At 53.3% G+C, this 18,517-nt stretch overlaps 2 protein-coding genes across 5 annotated transcripts; both read left to right on the top strand.

Moving 5' to 3' along the window:
- The first annotated feature begins 176 nt into the window (after nucleotides 1–176).
- On the top strand, nucleotides 177–3,988 carry TRIP6 (thyroid hormone receptor interactor 6). 2 transcript variants are annotated; one of them, XM_027961911.2, is made up of 9 exons: nucleotides 177–403; nucleotides 655–782; nucleotides 873–998; nucleotides 1,252–1,638; nucleotides 1,959–2,052; nucleotides 2,160–2,329; nucleotides 3,032–3,210; nucleotides 3,464–3,584; nucleotides 3,718–3,988. In XM_027961911.2, exons 1-9 carry the CDS (start codon nucleotides 295–297, stop codon nucleotides 3,847–3,849), a joined length of 1,446 nt encoding a protein of 481 aa, XP_027817712.1. In that variant the 5' UTR covers nucleotides 177–294; the 3' UTR covers nucleotides 3,850–3,988. The 2 variants fall into 2 exon arrangements, with proteins under 2 accessions (XP_027817712.1, XP_060261625.1); XM_060405642.1 differs by having other exon boundaries at nucleotides 3,438–3,584; nucleotides 3,718–3,830.
- A 956-nt stretch (nucleotides 3,989–4,944) lies between these two features.
- Nucleotides 4,945–18,504, top strand: SRRT (serrate, RNA effector molecule). Of its 3 annotated transcripts, none has more exons than XM_027961907.2 (20): nucleotides 4,945–5,186; nucleotides 5,455–5,594; nucleotides 11,100–11,228; nucleotides 11,468–11,614; nucleotides 11,865–12,053; nucleotides 13,874–14,043; nucleotides 14,170–14,354; nucleotides 14,542–14,640; nucleotides 14,720–14,837; nucleotides 15,034–15,191; nucleotides 15,514–15,575; nucleotides 15,683–15,761; nucleotides 16,047–16,235; nucleotides 16,586–16,759; nucleotides 16,847–17,000; nucleotides 17,150–17,343; nucleotides 17,531–17,687; nucleotides 17,872–17,961; nucleotides 18,069–18,195; nucleotides 18,297–18,504. In XM_027961907.2, the coding sequence occupies exons 2-20, from the start codon at nucleotides 5,473–5,475 to the stop codon at nucleotides 18,370–18,372; spliced, it is 2,619 nt and encodes an 872-aa protein (XP_027817708.1). In that variant the 5' UTR covers nucleotides 4,945–5,186; nucleotides 5,455–5,472; the 3' UTR covers nucleotides 18,373–18,504. The 3 variants fall into 3 exon arrangements, with proteins under 3 accessions (XP_027817708.1, XP_027817707.1, XP_042096130.1); XM_027961906.2 differs by having other exon boundaries at nucleotides 17,860–17,961; XM_042240196.2 differs by lacking the exons at nucleotides 4,945–5,186; nucleotides 5,455–5,594; nucleotides 11,100–11,228 and having other exon boundaries at nucleotides 11,230–11,614; nucleotides 17,860–17,961.
- The last annotated feature ends 13 nt before the right edge of the window (nucleotides 18,505–18,517 follow it).

Below are 18,517 nucleotides of genomic sequence, written 5' to 3'. Positions count from 1 at the left end.
AGGCTCCCGGGGCTCCCGAGGAAAGCGCTCCCTGCTCGCAGGAGGGGGCCTGACTCGGGGAGGGACGGCAGTTTAGGGCCTAGGGGGCCACGTGACCCTCCCCCAGGAATGCGATGATGTCACCGGGGGCGTGGCCATCCCCAAAATTAGGGAGGAAGGGGAAAAAAAAAAAAGCCAGAAAAAGTTTCTTTCCTGGAGTCCCAAGCAAGGTGTGGGACGGAAGAAGGGATCCAAGTCAGAGCCCCGGGGCTCCGTGGGGCCCGACCGGCTGTCTGGAGTCCCCCTTTCCAGACCATGTCCGGGCCCACCTGGCTCCCCCCGAAGCAGCTGGAGCCTGCTCGAGCCCCTCAGGGGAGAGCGCTCCCCCGAGGGGCCTCGGGGCCACCCCCGGCCCACGGATCAGGTAAGGCAGCCCCAGTGAGGCCCAGAGGCCCCCGGGCCACCAGCGCTCTCGGCTCTGCCTTGCGCCGTCCACGCCCCACTGAGCAGGCCCCTGCTGCCCCTTCCCCTCCCAGCCCTCCCTGCCCCTGGCCCTATTCTCGGACCCCAGGTGCAGGGTGAGGGGCGAAGAGGGACCCAAGACGGTGGCCTCCACGGGCGTCGTCACCCTGACCTTCCTCATCCCCACCTTGGCTCTCTCTTCCCTCACCCCAGCGCTCCAGCCCCACCCCCGGGTCAATTTTTGCCCCCTCCCATCCGAGCAGTGTTACCAGACCCCCGGGGGACCAGAGGACCGGGGGCTGGCCTGGGTGGGGTGCCATGGAGCACCCCAGCACTCGCAGGTGAGCACAGGCGCTGGGGGATGGGGCGATTCAGGGCAGGAGGGGAGACCGTGGGATTGCATTTCTCCTTGCTTTTTGCTCCTTCCCCAGGGCCTCCCCCCAGACAGGGGGGGCTTGCGCCCGGGAAGTCTGGATGCTGAGATAGACTCCCTGACCAGCATGCTGGCTGAGTTGGACGGGGGTCGAGGTCACGCCCCGAGGCGATCTGACCGGCAGGTGACTCCCCTGTCCTGCCCCTGCCCCTTCCGATCCTTGACCCCGCCCCTCCCCTGTTCCCTACTCTGAATCCACCCCCCCATTCCCAACGCCCCCCACCCGCCCACAAGCCCCATGTGAGGGATGCTTACTCCGGGCCCTTGTCAAAGCTGGTTCTTGCCTGGGTGCCTCAAGGGGTCGGGGGAGGGGGGTTCCTACAGATGGGTGTCCTGGAAATGGGCCCAGCTCACTCCTGCTCTTCGTCTCTCCCCAGGCTTACGAGCCCCCTGAGCCCCCTGCCTACCGCTCAGGCTCAGGCCCGTTGAGGCCGAATGGAGGGGCGCTTCCTCCCCCGCCGCTCCCAGGGTCCCCCTACGGGGGCCCCACTCCGGCCTCCTATGCTACAGCCAGCACCCCCGCCGGCCCGGCCTTTCCTGTGCAAGTGAAAGTGGCACAGCCTGTGAGAGGCTGCGGCCCTCCCAGGCGGGGGGCCTCTCAGGCCTCCGGGCACTCCCCGGGCCCCCACTTTCCTCTTCCAGGCCGAGGTGAAGTCTGGGGGACTGGCTACAGGAGCCACCGCGAGCCAGGGCCGGGGGTTAAGGAGGAGGCCCCGGGGGTCTCCGGCCCTGCAGGTGCAAGAGGAGGCGGCTACGGGTCCCAGGTACGCCCTGGGCCCTGGGATTTCGGGTCCATCAAAGACAACTGGATGCTGACTGGGTGGGGTGTAGGGGAAGGAGTGTTAATGTTGGAGGTCTGGGATGTTGGGGCTCTGGATCCCCTGTGGATGTGGGGCAGGTCAGGACTAAAAGACGGAGGGGCCTAGATCTACACCCTGGCTGCCAGAGGGGCTCCCCCGGCCCCTGGGCTGGGACTTGTTCTGTGATAAGCTTTCTGGGTAGAACGGTCTGGTCACCCTGGGGACCCTCAGTGACAGCACTGGGAGCTAGAGGTAGGGTCAAACCTCTGAGTCTCACCTCCCAGGTGCCCCTCAGCCAGCCTCCCGAGGAGGAACTTGAGAGACTGACCAAGAAGCTGGTGCACGACATGAACCACCCGCCCAGTGGGGAGTACTTTGGTGAGCTGACCCCCGACCTCAGGGAGGTGGGACTGCAGAGTCAGATGGACAGCGGATCTGGCTTCCCGGCCTGTGAGGGGGTTGACCCTGTCCCTTCCTGTCCCCAGGCCGCTGTGGTGGCTGCGGAGAAGACGTGGTCGGGGATGGGGCCGGGGTCGTGGCCCTGGATCGCGTCTTCCATGTAGGCTGCTTTGTGTGTTCTACGTGCCGGGCCCAGCTCCGGGGCCAGCATTTCTACGCTGTGGAGAGGAGGGCTTATTGTGAGAGCTGCTATGTGGTGAGTGGTTGGGGCCCAGGAGGGCTTCCATGCAATTAGAATGAGTTGGAAACTAGAGGAATAGGGCTTGAAGCAGGGGAACTGACATTGATAAACGAGAAGAAGGGATGAATGAAGTAAGGAGCTCCACACTGGCTGCTGGAAAAGAAGGACGATATTCCCTCATACGTGTGAAGCATTTATTTATCTTTGGCTGCGCTGGGACTTTGTTGCTGCCAGCCGGCTTTCTCTAGCTGCGGTGCGTGGGCTTCTCATTGCGGTGGCTTCTCTTGTTGCAGACCACGGGCTCTAGAGTGTAGGCTCAGTAGTTGTGGTGCATGGGGTTAGTTGTTCTGAGGCGAATGGGATCTTCCCAGACCAGGGATCGAACTCATGTCCCCTGCCTTGCGGGGCAGATTCTTAACCACTGGACTGCCAGTGAAGTCCCAGGCATTTATTTTAGATTTATAGGAAGGTGCTAAATTCTCACAATATCCCAGTGAAGCAGCTACTGCTGCTGAAGGAAAATGAAGCTCAGAGAGGTTAAATAACTTGTCCAGGAAGCTGCAGTGCTGGGGTCAGTACTCAGATCTGTTCAAGGTCACCTTTCACTGAATCCCATGCAGGGGGCTACAGAAATAAGATGGATGGGCTGGCCGGATGCCTGTAAGGGCTCCTGTGGGTCTCCACAGTCCCCGACCTTCCTGCCCTCTTTCCTGCCAGGCCACCCTGGAGAAGTGCTCCACGTGCTCCCAGCCCATCCTGGACCGGATTCTGCGGGCTATGGGGAAGGCCTACCACCCAGGCTGCTTCACCTGTGTGGTGTGCCACCGTGGCCTCGACGGCATTCCTTTCACTGTGGATGCCACGAGCCAGATCCACTGCATCGAGGACTTCCACAGGTCAGCAGGGTCCCCAGCTTCTGTCTCAGCATGTCTGGGCTGACCTTTCCCATCTTCCTCATGACTCCTTCCTATTGCAGTACCAGCCTCTCCTGTTTGGCAACCCTGGCTGTGCCTCTTTCCCTAAGATCCCAAACCCTACCTACCTTTGGTCTCTCCCATCCTCTGCTTCGTCCCACCTTCTTTGGGATCCATTGTTAGTCCCCTCCAACCCTGGGGCTTGACAGCCTCCTGGGTTCCCTTCCGCCCCCAGGAAGTTTGCACCAAGATGCTCAGTATGTGGTGGGGCCATCATGCCTGAGCCAGGTCAGGAGGAGACCGTGCGAATTGTAGCTCTGGATCGCAGTTTTCACATTGGCTGTTACAAGTGTGAGGTAAGGGGCCTGGGCAACAGTTGGGGGAGGGAAAGGGTGGTTGGGGTCCAGGGTGCTGGGTGTGGTAAAGCATGCTGGAGAAGGATCTCAGGGGTCCAGGCCTGATGGAAAGCGGTCGCTTCTTTCTAAACAGGAGTGTGGGCTGCTGCTCTCCTCTGAGGGTGAGTGTCAGGGCTGCTACCCACTGGATGGGCACATCTTGTGTAAGACCTGCAGCGCCTGGAGGATCCAGGAGCTGTCAGCCACCGTCACCACCGACTGCTGAGTCTCCCCAGGAGCATCTGCTGTGCCCTCCCTTCCCATCCACCACCCTCCCTGACAACTATCTTTATAACTTTGTCACCAAATGCTGTCTCCTCATCCTCCAGTCATGAAATAACAACCCCACCAGAGTTTACAAAACACTTTGAAGTCTTTTGTCTCATCTGATACTCTCACATCAACCCAACACAAGCAGGCTGTGGTGACTGGTCTGCATTTTTAGCTGAGAAGTGACTTCCTCAGGTTGCATGGCTCCCAAATGGCAGAACCAAGATTGGAAGGGTCTTCCTAGTCCTGGGCCAGTTTTTTCAACTCCATTGTACACGCTTTTAAAAGTAGTTTCTGTAGAGACACTCCCCCCTCCCAACCCCCCCCACAAGCCCTGGGAACAAGGCTGCAGTATGTGCAAGAAAGGCAGCATTTCCTAAAGTCTTCACACTCAACTCACTTAACAAGGACTTTTTTGTTATCCAAGGGGTGGTGGTGCATTTAATCTGGGGCAGCCCAGATCCTGCTTGGCTCTCAGGCTCACAACCTACAACCGATCTCATCAGGGTGCTGGTTGGGGTCTGCCACTTTTACTTAAAGATCGGGTGCCTTTGTGGAAGAAGAGCAGGATCAATGGGTTTTGCAGGTAGCGCATACTGACAACCAATAACGGCTGGTTCTCTGGTGGGATCACAAAATGGTGGGAAATGCTCTAAAATGGTTGCTGTATCCGCGAAAACGGAAGAGTCCCTAAACCTCTGCCCTGCGCAAGGAGAGGGGAGAACCACTCCTGATGAAGTCGGGGGGCTCCGCGGTTAAACATAAGGGGAAAGCGGCTGAATGCCAACTGGTTTAGACTTCGGACACATCCGAGGAAGCGCGACCTTCGACCTCGGCGGGAGGAAGCGCTCCCTCACGGCCGAGGGGGGAGGGGGAGTTTACCGCCCTCCCGAGGCTTGGTCCCGCCCGGCTCCCGTAGTTCCTCTTGCCCTCACAGTTCTCGTCGCGCAGAGCGCGCGAGACTTCTGGGTGCCCGCCCCTTCCCATCAGCCCCCGGTGCTCCCCACCTTTCCCTCTCGGAGTTATTTCTCCACCAGGCCCTGGTGGGTGCAGTTTGTGGTTCCGGGCGCTGGTCTGTGGGTGACGCAGGCGCAGCTCGAGCTGCGCGCGCCGACAGTCCATCCTCGGCTGTCCCGGTTTCTTCGCGTCTATTCGGCCCCGTCGCCAAGAGCCCCCAGTCTCCTTCTACCTTCCTCGCCGTCCCCGTCGCGCGCCCGAGGCAAGGGGCGGGCCCAGATCTCCCAGAGAACCTGCTGGCTGGACCGCGAGACTAACGGCCGCGACCGCTTCCAGGTGGGGGGAGGGGCCTGGAGCGGGAAGAGCCGGGCTGGGGCGGGAAGCTGGGAGAGGGGCTTGCGAATGGGCGGGGAGGCCCCTGGGGGCGACTGGAGAGTCGGAGGCCTCCAGCTGCAGAGGCCGAGGCCTGATGATGGAGGGGTCGGCGGAGGGCTGGCCTTTGTGGAGGGAGGCGGGCATGCTGCTGCAAAGGTGGGGTGGGGTGGGGTCCTCTGCTCTTGGCCGTCATTGTTGAACGCCCAGATTATCCCTCTCCGGATTCCAGGCCCCCTCAGCCAGAGCCATGGGTGACAGTGATGACGAGTATGATCGAAGGCGCAGGGACAAGTTTAGACGAGAGCGCAGCGACTACGACCGTTCCCGGGAGAGAGATGAAAGACGTCGAGGGGATGATTGGAATGACCGGTAAGACAATTTTTTCTTAATTTCGTCACCCTCTTTTATTGTCTGGCATTCAAGTTTCATTGCAGTTTTCTTAAAGCTTTATTAGGTCGAGCCATATGAAATCGCTCGTTCTTCACTGTTTCATGTGGTTCGACTTCATTGCTCTATGGCTTAATTTTTGAAATGTCCAGAAGATCAGAGCAACGGAGGTAAGAGTTTGAGTAGGAAAAAGTAGTCTTTGTGTGTGCATTCTATTGTTTGTAAATTATACCCCCAGAAAGTTGACTCAGAAAAAGTAGTAATACAGAATTGGCTTGATTGGAGAGGTTGTCAGACTAGTTCTCTATTAGGATATGATTTAAGTTACTTGTAATAGTGTAGCCTAGAATCAGAAAGAGTTCTTTGAGCAGTGATCAGTTCAGTTCAGTTGCTCAGTAGGGCCCAACTCTTTGTGACCCCATGGACTGCAGCATACCAGGCTTCCCTGTCCATCACCAACTCTTGGAGATTGCTAAAACTCATGTCCATTGAGTTGGTGATGCTATCGGTGATCCGTGGATGCGATTAGTTGATTAGGTTTGATGTAGCTAGTGATTAGCTTTCTGGGATGTTCTGGAGTAGATTAGAGTTGAGGTTTTTCTGTTAAATAGTTGATATTTAAAGGAATTGAGGAAGATTTTTATCTAAGGAATGTCATAAGTATCTAGTCAGTTGATGTCAGACTTGATTTGGAAATAGGTTATCAGAAAAAAGTTTGAGATGGCTTATTGCAGTAGCATTTATTCATCTAGTGTCTTCTTGAAAAAGAAATTATTTAGTAAGTTGTTCAGTGTTTCTCTCAACATATCTCTTCACTGTGGAGACTGTCTACAGCACCTTGTTTTCTTTAGTATTTTTCTAAGAAAGTCAGGAGATGCTTTTCCAGTAAGCAGCCTGGGGTGACTTCTAAAAATGGTGTGCTATTCACTTGATCCAGAAAACCCCACAAAATCATGCATTTAAGAGGTTCAAATCTTTGTGTTCATTTAAGAACACTTAGGAGACTGCCCAGGCAGTTAAGGGTATGCATATCTGAAAAGCCATCAAGTATCTGAAGGCTGTCACTTGAAAGAAGCAATGTGTGCCATTCTGTCGTAAAGGTGGAGTTGGTAGGTGTGCACAGGCCAAGCAGTGAGGCTGGACCCAGGGTTGGTGGCCCAAAAAAAGTGCTGAATTTTTACTGCACATGCTCAAAAATGCAGAGAGTAACGTTGAACTTACGGGCTTAGATGTAGATTCTGTGGTCATTGAGCACATCCAGGTGAACAAAGCCCCCAGGATGCCGTGCAGGACTTACAGAGCTCATGGTCGGATCAACCTGTACGTGAGCTCTCCTTGCCACGCTGAGGTGATCCTTACTGAAAAAGAACGGCTTGTTCCTAAACCAGAAGAGGAGGCTGCCCAGAAGAAAAAGATATCCCGGAAGAAACTGAAGAAACAAAAACTTATGGCCCGGGAATAAATGCAGCAAAAAATTAAAGCAAATAAAGGTGTAAAAAAATAAAAGACAACCAAAGCATTCTTCTGAATGCTGAAGATGGCCAAGGGATAGTTATTGTCTTTAAGGAATTGACAGTCAGGGGCTTGGAGTGTGGGGCAAAATGGCCTTGGGTGTATGCTGTAAATGAATATATTTATCTATGAGAGGTCATGATGAAGATGTGAAACGTTGAGGGAACAGATCTCAGGGAGGGGAGAAGTGGTGGAGGTGTTGTAGGGGAGGCTGACAGGAAGGGGATACTTAGGAAATTTTGGAAAGATTAGTGGGGATTCCTCAGACACAGATTGGGTGTACAGCTTGGAGTTAGGACATAATGTTGTTCACAGAAAAGAACATAGGTTCTAATTTTTTTAGAGTAGTGGTTCTCAAAATCCCTCAGAGGTCTGTGAGCCTACAGCTGTTTTTTATCTTAAAAAAATTTTTTTTTAAAATTCTTTTTCATTAAGGTTTATCACAGAGTACTAAATAGTTTCCTGTGCTGTACAGTAAAACTTGTCACTTACCAATTCTATATATAATAGCTTGCACTTGCTAATGCCAAACTCCCACTCCATTCCTCTCCTCCCTTGGCAACCACAAGTCTGTCCTGTATGTCTATGAGTCTGTTTCTGTTTCATAGATATGTTCATTTGTGTTATATTTTAGATTCCACGTGTAAGTAATATAAAGTCTTTGTCTTTCTCTTTTTGAGTTACTTCACCTAGTATGATAATCTCTATGTCCACCCATGTGGCTACAATGGGATTATTTCATTCCTTTTTATGGCTAAGTAGTATTCCTTTGTGAATACCATACACCATGTCGGTTTACCCATCCCTCTTTAGGTGGTCATTTATATTGTTTGCATATCTTGGCTGCTGTAAATAGTGCTGCTGTGAACATAGGGTTGCATTTATCTTTCTGACTTACGATTTTGTCTGAGTGATGCCCAGGAATAGGCCTTCTCTGGTGGCTTAGACAGTGAAGAATCTGCTTGCGATGTGGGAGATCTGGGTTGGGAAGATCCCATGGAGGAGGGCACGGCAACCCGGTCCAGTATCCTTGCCTGGAGAATCCCCATGGACAGAGGAGCCTGGCGGGCTGCAGTCTGTGGGTTCGCAAAGAGCTGAACATGACTGGGTGACTAAGCAGGATTGCTAGATCATATGGCAGGTGCAGTATCAGTCTTTTGCGGAACCTCCATCCTGTTTTCCGTAGTGGCTGCAGACAGCTTACATCCTGCCAGCAGTGTAGTGGGGAGGCCCCCTTTCTCTACACCCTCTCCAAGCATTTGTCATTAGCTTGCAGCTTTTTTAGTAATACTAAGGTAGTATTGTTGCTTTCACTGTATTGACATTTGGTGCTCTAGCGGTGAGTAAAACTGCTTTGATTTGTGCTGGTGCCCTAGCACAAATCAAAGCAGTGGCACCAGTGTTTGAAAAAGTTTCATGTACTGTCATTGATGAAGCAATAACAATTTTAAGCTTTATTAATTCTTAACTTCTTAATATAGTTTTTAATACATGTGATGAATAGGAAGTATGCATAAAGCACTTCTGCATATGGTATCACCTGGGCTTCCCAGGTGACACAGTGGTAAAGAATCGCCTGCAAGGACGGGGTTCGATCCCTGGGTTGGCAAGTTCCCCTGGAGTAGGAAGTGGCAGCCCACTCCAGGATTCTTGCCTGGAAAATCCCATGGACAGAGGAGCCTGGCGGGCTACAGTCCACGGGGCTGAAAGGAACCGGACACGACTGGACAACTAAGCCTGCACGCCTGTGGTACAGTGGTTATCTCGAGGGGAAGCTTCTGTGGGGTTGAGTTGTGAGTTGAATTAACAGCCCTGATCCCTCCTCTTCAACCTGTGAGATGCTGTTTTTGTCTTTTACCTGAATGGACGGCTGTCAAACAGTGCTCATTCGTATTTGGGTTTTTGGTAGACATTTTCTTGGGAATAAAAGCTAAGAGAACGTGCTCCTCTTGTTCAGTCACTAAGTCGTGTCCGACTCTGTGACCCCATGGACTGCAGCACGCCAGGCTCCTCTGTCCCCCACTGTCTCCCAGAGTGTACTCAAATTCATATCCATTGAGTTGGTGCTGCTGTCTAACCACTTGTTACGTTAGGGAAAATTGGCAGTTTTGTTGCCGATAAGAAAGTGGAACTTTCCAGTGAAAACTAAATTTTGGAAAACTTTTTATCTACAATGTCAGTTTGTCAGCTCCCCATTGCTTTAAAGACTTTTGTGGTGAGATAGGTAGTGGTACTAAATGATTATATGTTAATACTGTGTAATGAGATGTGCAAAGGTCCATTAAAAGAGCAAAGTAGAACAATGAACTTTAATGTAGCAGAGTACAAAATGTTCATTGATTTGATTTCAGAGTCAACATTGCAACTAGCCTTTAAGGTACTATCTCTTGCCGAATTTTGGGGAGTATCAAAAACAGTGAATAGTGAATTCCCTCACAGTCCAGTGGTTGGGGACTCTGGGCTGTCACTGCCGAGAGCCCAGGTCGGATTTCTGGTTGGGGAACTAAGATCTTGAAAGCTGCATGGCACAGCCAAACCAAACAAACAATATCCCCAGTAATCTGAAAAGGTTATTAAAGTACTCCCTTTTTCAGGTACTTATCACTGTGAGGCCAGATCTTCACATTTTCCAACCAAACAACGTATCTTAACAGGTTGAATGGAGGAGCATATACTGTGAGAATCCAGTTGTCTCCTTTAAAATTAAGCCAGACCTTGAAAAAATTTGTAAGGGGGAAAAAAAACAGTGCAACTTTTTTCACTTAATTTTTTTTTTTTTTTTTGGAAAATAGCCATTTCTTGTACAAATATATAATTTGTATTACTGTGTGACTTCAAAGTTAATAGTTTTTTTTTTTCTGTTCTGATTTTGAATACAGTTAAATGTTGATAAATATAACTCACATAAGCAAAAGCTCTTTAATTTTTAAGAGTGTAAGGAGGTCGTCCCAAGACTGAAAAGTTTGAGAACTACTGGGTTATAGCAGAGGATTTTCCTTTGTTAAGATGGAGATGGGGTTCACTGGTGATTGGTAGAGAATCTGGAATGGTCGCCAGGAACCAAAGTTTTGAATTTAAGCAAAGGCATGACATGTTCGCATTTGTGTTTGAGAAAGAGCCCTTTGACCTTGGAGAGGAGGAAGGGGAGAGACCAGAGGTAGGGAATACAAACCAAGGCTGAAAAGGAGAAGTGGCCAGGACCAGGGCACATGGACCTGGGCTGAGTTTATGGGAATGGCAGGGGAAAGGACAGCCTTTGTTGGGTTTGAGGCAGAGAATTAATAAGCTGATAACAAGTTAGCGGTGGGAGTGACCCTTGATAACTGGATCCGGGGCAGTCTGTTGGTGCAGCCGAAAGCGGGAAACCATGGGGGCGGGGGGCGGTGAGTTTGGGCCCATAGTGATGAAAATAACAGGCTTGATTCTGGTCATGTTGAATTGGAGGTGGCAATAATAGAAGGGGTTGGTAACGTTGGTCTGGAGTTCAGAAAAAAGGCCAGGCTGGAGGAAGAGTTGACGAGCCATCAGTTTGTGGGTAGTGGCTGAAGTGATGGAAGTAGACAAGTCTTTCCGCTTAGAGGGTTCTTTTGGAATACAGTTTCCAGCTTTTAGTCTGGGTGTCTCAGATCCAGTACTTCAGCTACCTGATGCAAAGAGCCGACTCATTGGAAAAAACCCTGATGCTGGGAAAGATTGAAGGCCAAAGTAGAAGGGGCAGCAGAGGGTGAGAAGGTTAGAGGGCATCACCGACTCAGTGGACATGAATTTGAGCAAACTAAGAGCACCCTACTCCAGTACTCTTGCCTGGAAAATCCCATGGCTGGAGGAGCCTGGTGGGACCATGAGCTTGCAGAGTTGGACACGAGTTAGCGACTGAACAACAACTCAGATAGGATAGAAAGAGCCTGCTAGGAGTGTGATCTTGGGATACCCAGCTATGTCGTCGTATTTACTGCCACTTGTTCTTACCTCCAGAGAGTGGGACCGTGGCCGGGAGCGCCGCAGTCGGGGCGAATATCGTGACTATGACCGGAATCGGCGGGAGCGTTTCTCCCCTCCTCGGCACGAGCTCAGCCCCCCGCAGAAGCGCATGCGGCGAGACTGGTGAGATGGCAACAGTCTCTCTGTCTTCTCTCCGGGCCTCAGCTCTCCTCCCTCACTTCCGCTGAGAACTTTCTTGGTCATTTCCTTTGCTCAGACTTCCCCTCAAGTCATCTCTTTTGGTCCCTTTAAGCCCTTGTGGGAGAGACCGCAGTCCACGTGCACCCCCCCTCGGTCCCATCCTCTGTCCTCTGGAGAGCTGCTTGCCTTCTCCGTCTGACTTTTGTGTCCCCCACCCTCAGGGATGAGCACAGCTCTGACCCATACCACAGTGGCTATGAGATGCCCTATGCTGGGGGGGGTGGGGGCCCAGCTTATGGCCCCCCTCAGCCCTGGGGCCACCCAGACGTCCACATCGTGCAGCACCCTGTTCTGCCTATCCAGGCCAGGTGAGACCTGCGCTTCCGGGGGGCCGGGAGAAGGGGGTCCACATTTGGGGATGAATTGGGGTGGCTGAGGCCAGGAGAATTGGGTTGGGCATGCAAGGGCACCAGTGGGTGGTGGCAGCCGTTGGTGCCTTGGGCGATGGTCTTGGTGGGCAAAGGGAGAGGGCAGCTGGCTGCCTTGGCCCCCCGATTTCCCCACCCTCTTCCCCCACATCCAAGACTTCCTGACTGGTGCGTCCCCCTGCCCCCCTAGGCTGGGCAGCATAGCAGAGATCGACTTGGGCGTGCCGCCCCCTGTTATGAAGACCTTCAAGGAGTTCCTCCTGTCCCTGGATGATGCTGTGGATGAGACCGAGGCGGTCAAGCGCTACAACGACTACAAGCTGGACTTCCGGAGGCAGCAGATGCAGGACTTCTTCCTGGCTCACAAGGATGAGGAGTGGTGAGTGCCCCTCCTCACCTGCCGTCCTTTCCCTGGCATGTTTCCCCTGGCCCCGCCAGTGGAGCCTGCAGCCCTGTGCTCTCCCCAGCTCACCCAGTCCAGCACTTCTGGGGGCGGGGGAGGGGAGTGTGCCAGCCCTGGCTGATGGGTCTCCTCACCTCCACGTCCGCCACGGCCCCCCCCCCCCCATCTCCCTTCCCCGCCGTCCTCGGTGAGTGAGCCACCTCCAGGCAGCTGGCCAGAGCCACCTGTTCCTCTGAGGCGGCAGACGCACCGCCTCCCCCTTGCCGTTCGGGGTCACCGCCATCCCTGATCGCCGGGACCCTGTGTGGTGGTGGTGTCCTCCCAAAAGCAACGAGTGAATCCAGACAAGAAAAGCAAAGCTCTCAGGATCGTTTGACAGAAAAAGAATTTTGATTTTTTTCCTTTTGTGGATGTTTTAATTTTAATCAACCATCTTTTCCCCCCTTCCTGCTCCTCCTCCTCCTCATCCTCTTTCTGCTCCTCCTCCTTGAAAAGAGCCAGAACTGGGAACTACACCCGCTCATCGACGGAGCTCGGAGCAAACCCACCTCCACCCCCACCATACCCAGCCCATACATGAGCCCCCTGGGCTGACCGCGCTGCCCGGGCCAGGCAGACAGGCAGGGCACCGTTGTGCACAATGCAGCGGTTTAGCTGAATGTGATTGCTCAGGCAGCTAGTCAGTCAGGGCCCCCACCGCGGAGTCCCGCGGGGGTGGGGCACCCGGGCCGGGCGCCCCAGCCAGGAGCCAGCCGTGGCCCACCAGCCAGCATGGGCCCTGGGCGCGGCTAGTTAAATCTTGAGCTCTGTTTGACCAAGCGGCCAAGGTAAAGATCCTGGAGGTGACGCCTGCGGCTCTCCCTTCCTCTTCTGCTCAGCTTGTGGTTCTGTTCTGTCACTGTCTCCTCTTTCTTCCTAACCCCTGTCTTTGTCTTACTCGCTCATAAACCTGTCATTCTCTCTCTGTCCCCATTCTTGCTCCTGTCTAACACTTCTTTCCACTGGGTTTTTGTTTTTTCCTAGTTTTCATTTGGTCTTTATAGTTTTCCTCGTTTTTATTCTGGGACTTTCTCAAACTTTGCCCTTCTTTGCATATCCTAATTCTTCTGTCCTCCCCGCCCCCTCCTGCCCAGGGTCCTATTCTAAGTGTTTCTTTTTCATGCTCTAACCTAACCCTCCACCCCTGTCCTCTCTTGACCCCTGTGGGCAGTACCTGAGGTTATAAGGGCACTTCAGTTTCTCCCTTTGGTCTTTCCCTGTCCCTTCACCAGCTGCTTATCTTCCCTAGAGGGGAGAAAGGTGTCCTGCCTTTTGTGGCTTTTCCTTTCTGGTGATTTCAGGTTTTCCTGTCTTCCACCAAGGGATGGAGGGAGCTGGTGGGAGCAATCCTTTTAATGATTCTAGTTGGGTTGGCAAGGAGAGGGAGGTTCTTTGGGATCTGCTGTTTCTTTAGTGTTAGTCTGGGAAGCTGTGGGAAACTATATTCCTTAAAATTTGTGTTTCCCAGACACTTCGGGCGTCATTCTGCCTCCAGCCCTGACTCCCCCTGTAGTCATACTCTTTGCAAATCTAGAGCTTAGTTCCTGGCTCGCCCCCAGGTCTTCTCAGAGCATAGCCTCTGTTCCTTTCGGGGGGTGGGTGGTTCAGGTGCACCCCTTCCCCTGACCTCCGCTGTCATGACCTTCTGTGGGTGTGAGAGGATGGGGGCTGTGCCCTGACTTTCCCGGGCCCCTCCCCATGTCCTGGCTCTGGCCTCCAATGACTGTTTGGCTCTTCCCTTCCCCCTTCCTCCTCAGGTTTCGGTCTAAGTACCACCCAGATGAGGTGGGGAAGCGTCGGCAGGAGGCCCGAGGGGCCCTGCAAAACCGACTAAGGGTGTTCCTGTCTCTCATGGAGGGTGGCTGGTTTGATAATCTGCTGCTGGACATAGACAGAGCTGATGCCATTGTCAAGATGCTCGATGCAGGTGTGTGGGCTGGGAGGGTGGGCTCGTCTGCTGACCAGGGTCCTGGCTGAAGGTGAAAACTGATAGCAAGCCAGAGGCAGAAGGCCAAGACCCTTGGATTGAGACCTCTGTTCCCTGTGTTGGTAGCTGTGATTAAGATGGAAGGAGGCACAGAGAATGATCTGCGGATCCTGGAGCAGGAGGAGGAGGAGGAGCAGGCAGGAAAGCCTGGGGAGCCCAGCAAGAAAGAGGAAGGCCGGGTCGGACCAGGCCTGGGTGATGGAGAGCGCAAGGCCAATGAAAAGGATGACAAGAAAGAAGACGGCAAACAGGTCTCAGTGCTGGGGCTTCTGGTGCTGTCTGTGAGGCCTGGGGCGTGGGAAATGGAGCCGCTTTAGGGGGTTGGGTATTGGGTGGGCGAGAGGCAAACTTGGACTGAGCTGCTAGAGGCTGGGCAGGGCCCTCTGAAAAAGGCTGAAGGAGAGAATGATGTTCCTGGTGATTTGTTTCTACCTATAGGCTGAAAATGACAGTTCCAGTGATGACAAAACTAAGAAATCTGAAGGTGATGGAGACAAAGAAGAGAAAAAGGAAGACTCTGAGAAAGAAGCCAAAAAGGTAGGTTCTCGCTTGGATAAGGTCACAGCCCGGGCTGGGTCCTGGTACCTGACTCCCCCCCTTGCTATGGGTCTCACAGAGCAGTAAGAAGCGGAATAGGAAGCACAGTGGCGATGACAGCTTTGATGAAGGCAGTGTGTCCGAGTCGGAGTCAGAGTCTGAGAGTGGCCAGGCCGAGGAGGAGAAGGAAGAGGCTGGTAGGTTTTATTTTCAGTCTCTTCCTATTGACGGTGCTGGGGAGGGTGAGGGGGCTGGTGTGGAGGCAAGAGGCGGGTGAAATTAATAAGGAGGGGGCCCTTTTGGGAGAGACTGGTTGGGGGAGGCTTAACAACTTCTCTGTCTTCCCCTCACCCAACAATAAATTTTCGCCGGCTCCCACTGCCCCCTGCGTAGATGAAACACTCAAGGAAAAGGAGAAGCCCAAGGAAGAAGAGAGGGAGAAGCCTAAGGACGCCCCCGGGCTGGAATGCAAGCCCCGGCCCCTGCATAAGACGTGCTCTCTCTTCATGCGCAACATCGCACCCAATATCTCCCGGGCTGAGATCATTTCTGTGAGTGGGGGCAGGGGTGACACCCAGGCTTTGCGTGGGTATGACGGGGACGGAACCTGGCGCTGCTTCTGAGGCACACACGCCCCTGTTTCTCTAACAGGGAGGCCCCTTTCCCCTTGGCCCTCGGCCTTCAGAGAGGCCAGCCTTGACTGCACAATTTGCTTTTAGCTGCTGCTATTCTTAAGCCCTTGTATTGTTTTTTTCCTAGTCCAAGGATAGATGAAAAGGCAGTTCCCCAGGGTTCTAAGGACATAGGGATTGGAGGAAGAAATCAATTGTTGAAGTCAATCACTAGGTAGGGTTTCTGTTTCTGCTTTTCCAGCTTTGTAAACGATATCCAGGCTTTATGCGTGTGGCGTTATCGGAGCCCCAGCCGGAGAGGAGGTGAGGAAGGCGGGAGGAGTGACCCTGGACACCTTGGGGAAAAGGTTTAGGGAAGATGAGTGGCCAACATCACCTCCATCCCAGGATTATGTGGGCATTTTCTTCAGGTTTTTCCGCCGTGGTTGGGTGACCTTTGACCGCAGCGTGAACATTAAGGAGATCTGTTGGAACCTGCAGAATATCCGAGTGAGTGCCGGGAGTGGGGCTGTTGAGGAAGAGAAAGTGGGGCCTTGCATGCTCCACACAGTCTCGTTCCTTTGTTCATTGACGACTTCATCCATCCAGTCCTTATTTCACCCATGTTGCCTGCTCCCTGCAGTTGTCTCTGGGTGTGGCCCTGAGACTGTTGGAGTGAACAGGACATCCTGGTCCCTGTACTTGGGGCTGGGTCTGATCACTAGCGTGGTCAGTTGGGCCGTCTTCTAGTGGCTCTTCTCAGGTGAGTGTTGAAGAGCTTTCGGTCCCTTCCAGCTCCGGGAGTGTGAGCTGAGCCCTGGCGTGAACAGAGACCTCACTCGTCGTGTCCGCAACATCAATGGCATCACCCAGCACAAGCAGATCGTGCGCAACGACATCAAGCTGGCAGCCAAGCTGGTCCACACACTGGACGACAGGACCCAGCTCTGGGCCCCGGAGCCCGGGACTCCTGCCCTGCCAGCGGTCAGTGACTCCTCGGGGAGCTTGTTACCACCTCGTCAGCTGTGGGCCTTACCTGATCTGTAGCTTTGATCCCTTGTACCCACCCATGTCTTTGCCCTTCTCCTGGGCAGCACCTTCAGCTTCAATGAAACAGATTGATGTTAGTGATTATTTATGAGCTAAGCAGAACAGACACATAAATGTGATGTTATATTTATTATAAATATAGTGTTATATAGAATATTATGTTAAAATCTAATAAGGGCGAGGTAACAGGCCAGCTGAGTCCTGAACTCCTTTCTGCCCCACTTTGCCTTTTCACATGCGAAGGTTCCTAGGCTGCCTCTCTGACCTCCCCCTCACCCCTCCAGAGTCTGCCCTCACAGAACCCGATCTTGAAGAATATCACTGACTACCTGATTGAGGAGGTGAGCGCTGAGGAGGAGGAGCTGCTGGGGAGCAGTGGGGGGGCCCCTCCCGAGGAGCCTCCGAAGGAAGGGAACCCCGCGGAGATCAACGTGGAGCGGGATGAGAAGCTGATCAAGGTGCCAGTGGGAGGGGGGCGTGGGAGAGCCTGGCTCAGGTGGTAAAGCGGCGACAGGGATGAACTCACCGCTTCGCATTTTTTTTAGGTTTTGGACAAACTCCTTCTCTATTTGCGCATCGTGCATTCCCTGGATTATTATAACACGTGCGAGTACCCCAACGAGGATGAAATGCCCAACCGTTGTGGCATCATCCACGTTCGGGGGCCCATGCCACCCAACCGCATCAGTCACGGGGAAGGTGAGTCCCTGCTCCCCATCCCGGTTCGCTTGCTCCCAGCTGCCTCTGGCCTTGGTTCTGCTCTGGTAGTACTGCTCTGCACCCTCTCCTCCAGTCCACTCCTCCTGGCTCCTTTCTCCAACCTGCTCCTGTCTGTACCCCAACCATAGTCCTAGAGTGGCAGAAGACATTTGAGGAGAAACTGACTCCGCTGCTGAGTGTGCGAGAATCTCTCTCAGAGGAAGAGGCCCAGAAGATGGGTCGCAAAGACCCTGAACAGGAAGTGGAAAAGTTTGTGACCTCTAACACCCAGGAACTGGGCAAGGATAAGTGGCTATGCCCTCTCAGTGGCAAGAAGTTCAAGGTCTGTGATGACAATTGTGTAGTTAGGACAGTGGGAAGAGAGGGTTGAGCCAGGAAGCCTCCTCAAGCCTGGGGAGGAAGTGTTCACTGGGATTGGAGAGGGGAGGACTGTCCTTGAAGCTTGGGTCTGGGCAGCGAGGGAGCCCACACTGTTCAGTCTGTCCTGATCCCCTCTTGTCTTTGCCCAGGGCCCCGAGTTTGTACGTAAACATATCTTCAATAAGCATGCAGAAAAGATTGAGGAAGTGAAGAAGGAGGTAGCCTTTTTTAACAACTTTCTCACTGATGCCAAGCGCCCTGCTCTGCCCGAGATCAAGCCGGCTCAGCCACCAGGCCCTACCCAGAGTAAGATACGATCCATGAGGGTCTGCCCCATTCCCTGTCCCTTGACTGTTCAAAGACTCCTGGTTCTAACTGGTGAGACCTAAGTTTCTACCCCACTCTCAGGCCATATTACTAAAAGCACATTGTTCCCCCCCACCCCCCCCCGCAGTAATTCATGTCCCTGTCCTTGTTGTACTCCCCCCAGGTCTGACCCCGGGACTTCCCTACCCACACCAGACTCCCCAGGGCCTGATGCCCTATGGTCAGCCCAGGCCCCCCATCTTGGGCTATGGAGGTAAGTGTAAGAGGGAGCTGAAGGACTTGAACTGGGGCTGGGAGAAAGAAAACTTAGGGTATAGTTGAGGTCACAATGTTTCAACTCTGTGCTGATCTTTTTCCTAGCTGGTGCTGTTCGCCCTGCAGTCCCCACAGGAGGACCCCCATACCCCCATGCTCCCTATGGTGCTGGCCGAGGGAACTATGATGCCTTCCGAGGCCAGGGAGGTTACCCTGGGAAACCTCGAAATAGGTGAGAATGGGCTAAGATGGTTACGTTTTCTTGGTCCTCTGCAAACTCCCTTTCAGAGACCCTCAACTCTAACCCCATCTGAACTCTTTCTGACCGCACAGGATGGTCCGTGGAGATCCACGGGCCATTGTGGAATACCGCGACCTGGATGCTCCAGATGATGTGGACTTCTTTTGACTCCCCTACTTTTCCTCACTCCTGACATCATCTGTACTTGTGACTGCCTTGTCTTATCTAGCTCTGAGAAGTTTTTGTACGTTCAGCCCTACTGCCAGTAAAAGCACTTGCGTGGTGACTCTTGGCTTAGTATATATGAAGTGTT

The sequence above is a fragment of the Ovis aries genome, chromosome 24 (assembly GCF_016772045.2).
Source record: "Ovis aries strain OAR_USU_Benz2616 breed Rambouillet chromosome 24, ARS-UI_Ramb_v3.0, whole genome shotgun sequence".
Lineage (NCBI taxonomy): Eukaryota > Metazoa > Chordata > Mammalia > Artiodactyla > Bovidae > Ovis > Ovis aries.
Note: the sequence above shows the minus strand (reverse complement) of the source record. Positions and strands in the feature narration are given on the sequence as shown.

Coding starts and splice junctions, on each gene's coding strand:
- TRIP6 (XM_027961911.2), top strand. CDS start 295: ATGTCCGGGCCCACCTGGCTCCCCCCGAAGCAGCTGGAGCCTGCTCGA. Junction 404..654: donor ACCCCCGGCCCACGGATCAG/GTAAGGCAGCCC, acceptor CCCTCACCCCAG/CGCTCCAGCCCCACCCCCGG. Junction 1,639..1,958: donor GAGGCGGCTACGGGTCCCAG/GTACGCCCTGGG, acceptor CTCACCTCCCAG/GTGCCCCTCAGCCAGCCTCC.
- SRRT (XM_027961906.2), top strand. CDS start 5,473: ATGGGTGACAGTGATGACGAGTATGATCGAAGGCGCAGGGACAAGTTT. Junction 17,344..17,530: donor TCAGTGGCAAGAAGTTCAAG/GTCTGTGATGAC, acceptor GTCTTTGCCCAG/GGCCCCGAGTTTGTACGTAA. Junction 17,962..18,068: donor CCCCATCTTGGGCTATGGAG/GTAAGTGTAAGA, acceptor TCTTTTTCCTAG/CTGGTGCTGTTCGCCCTGCA.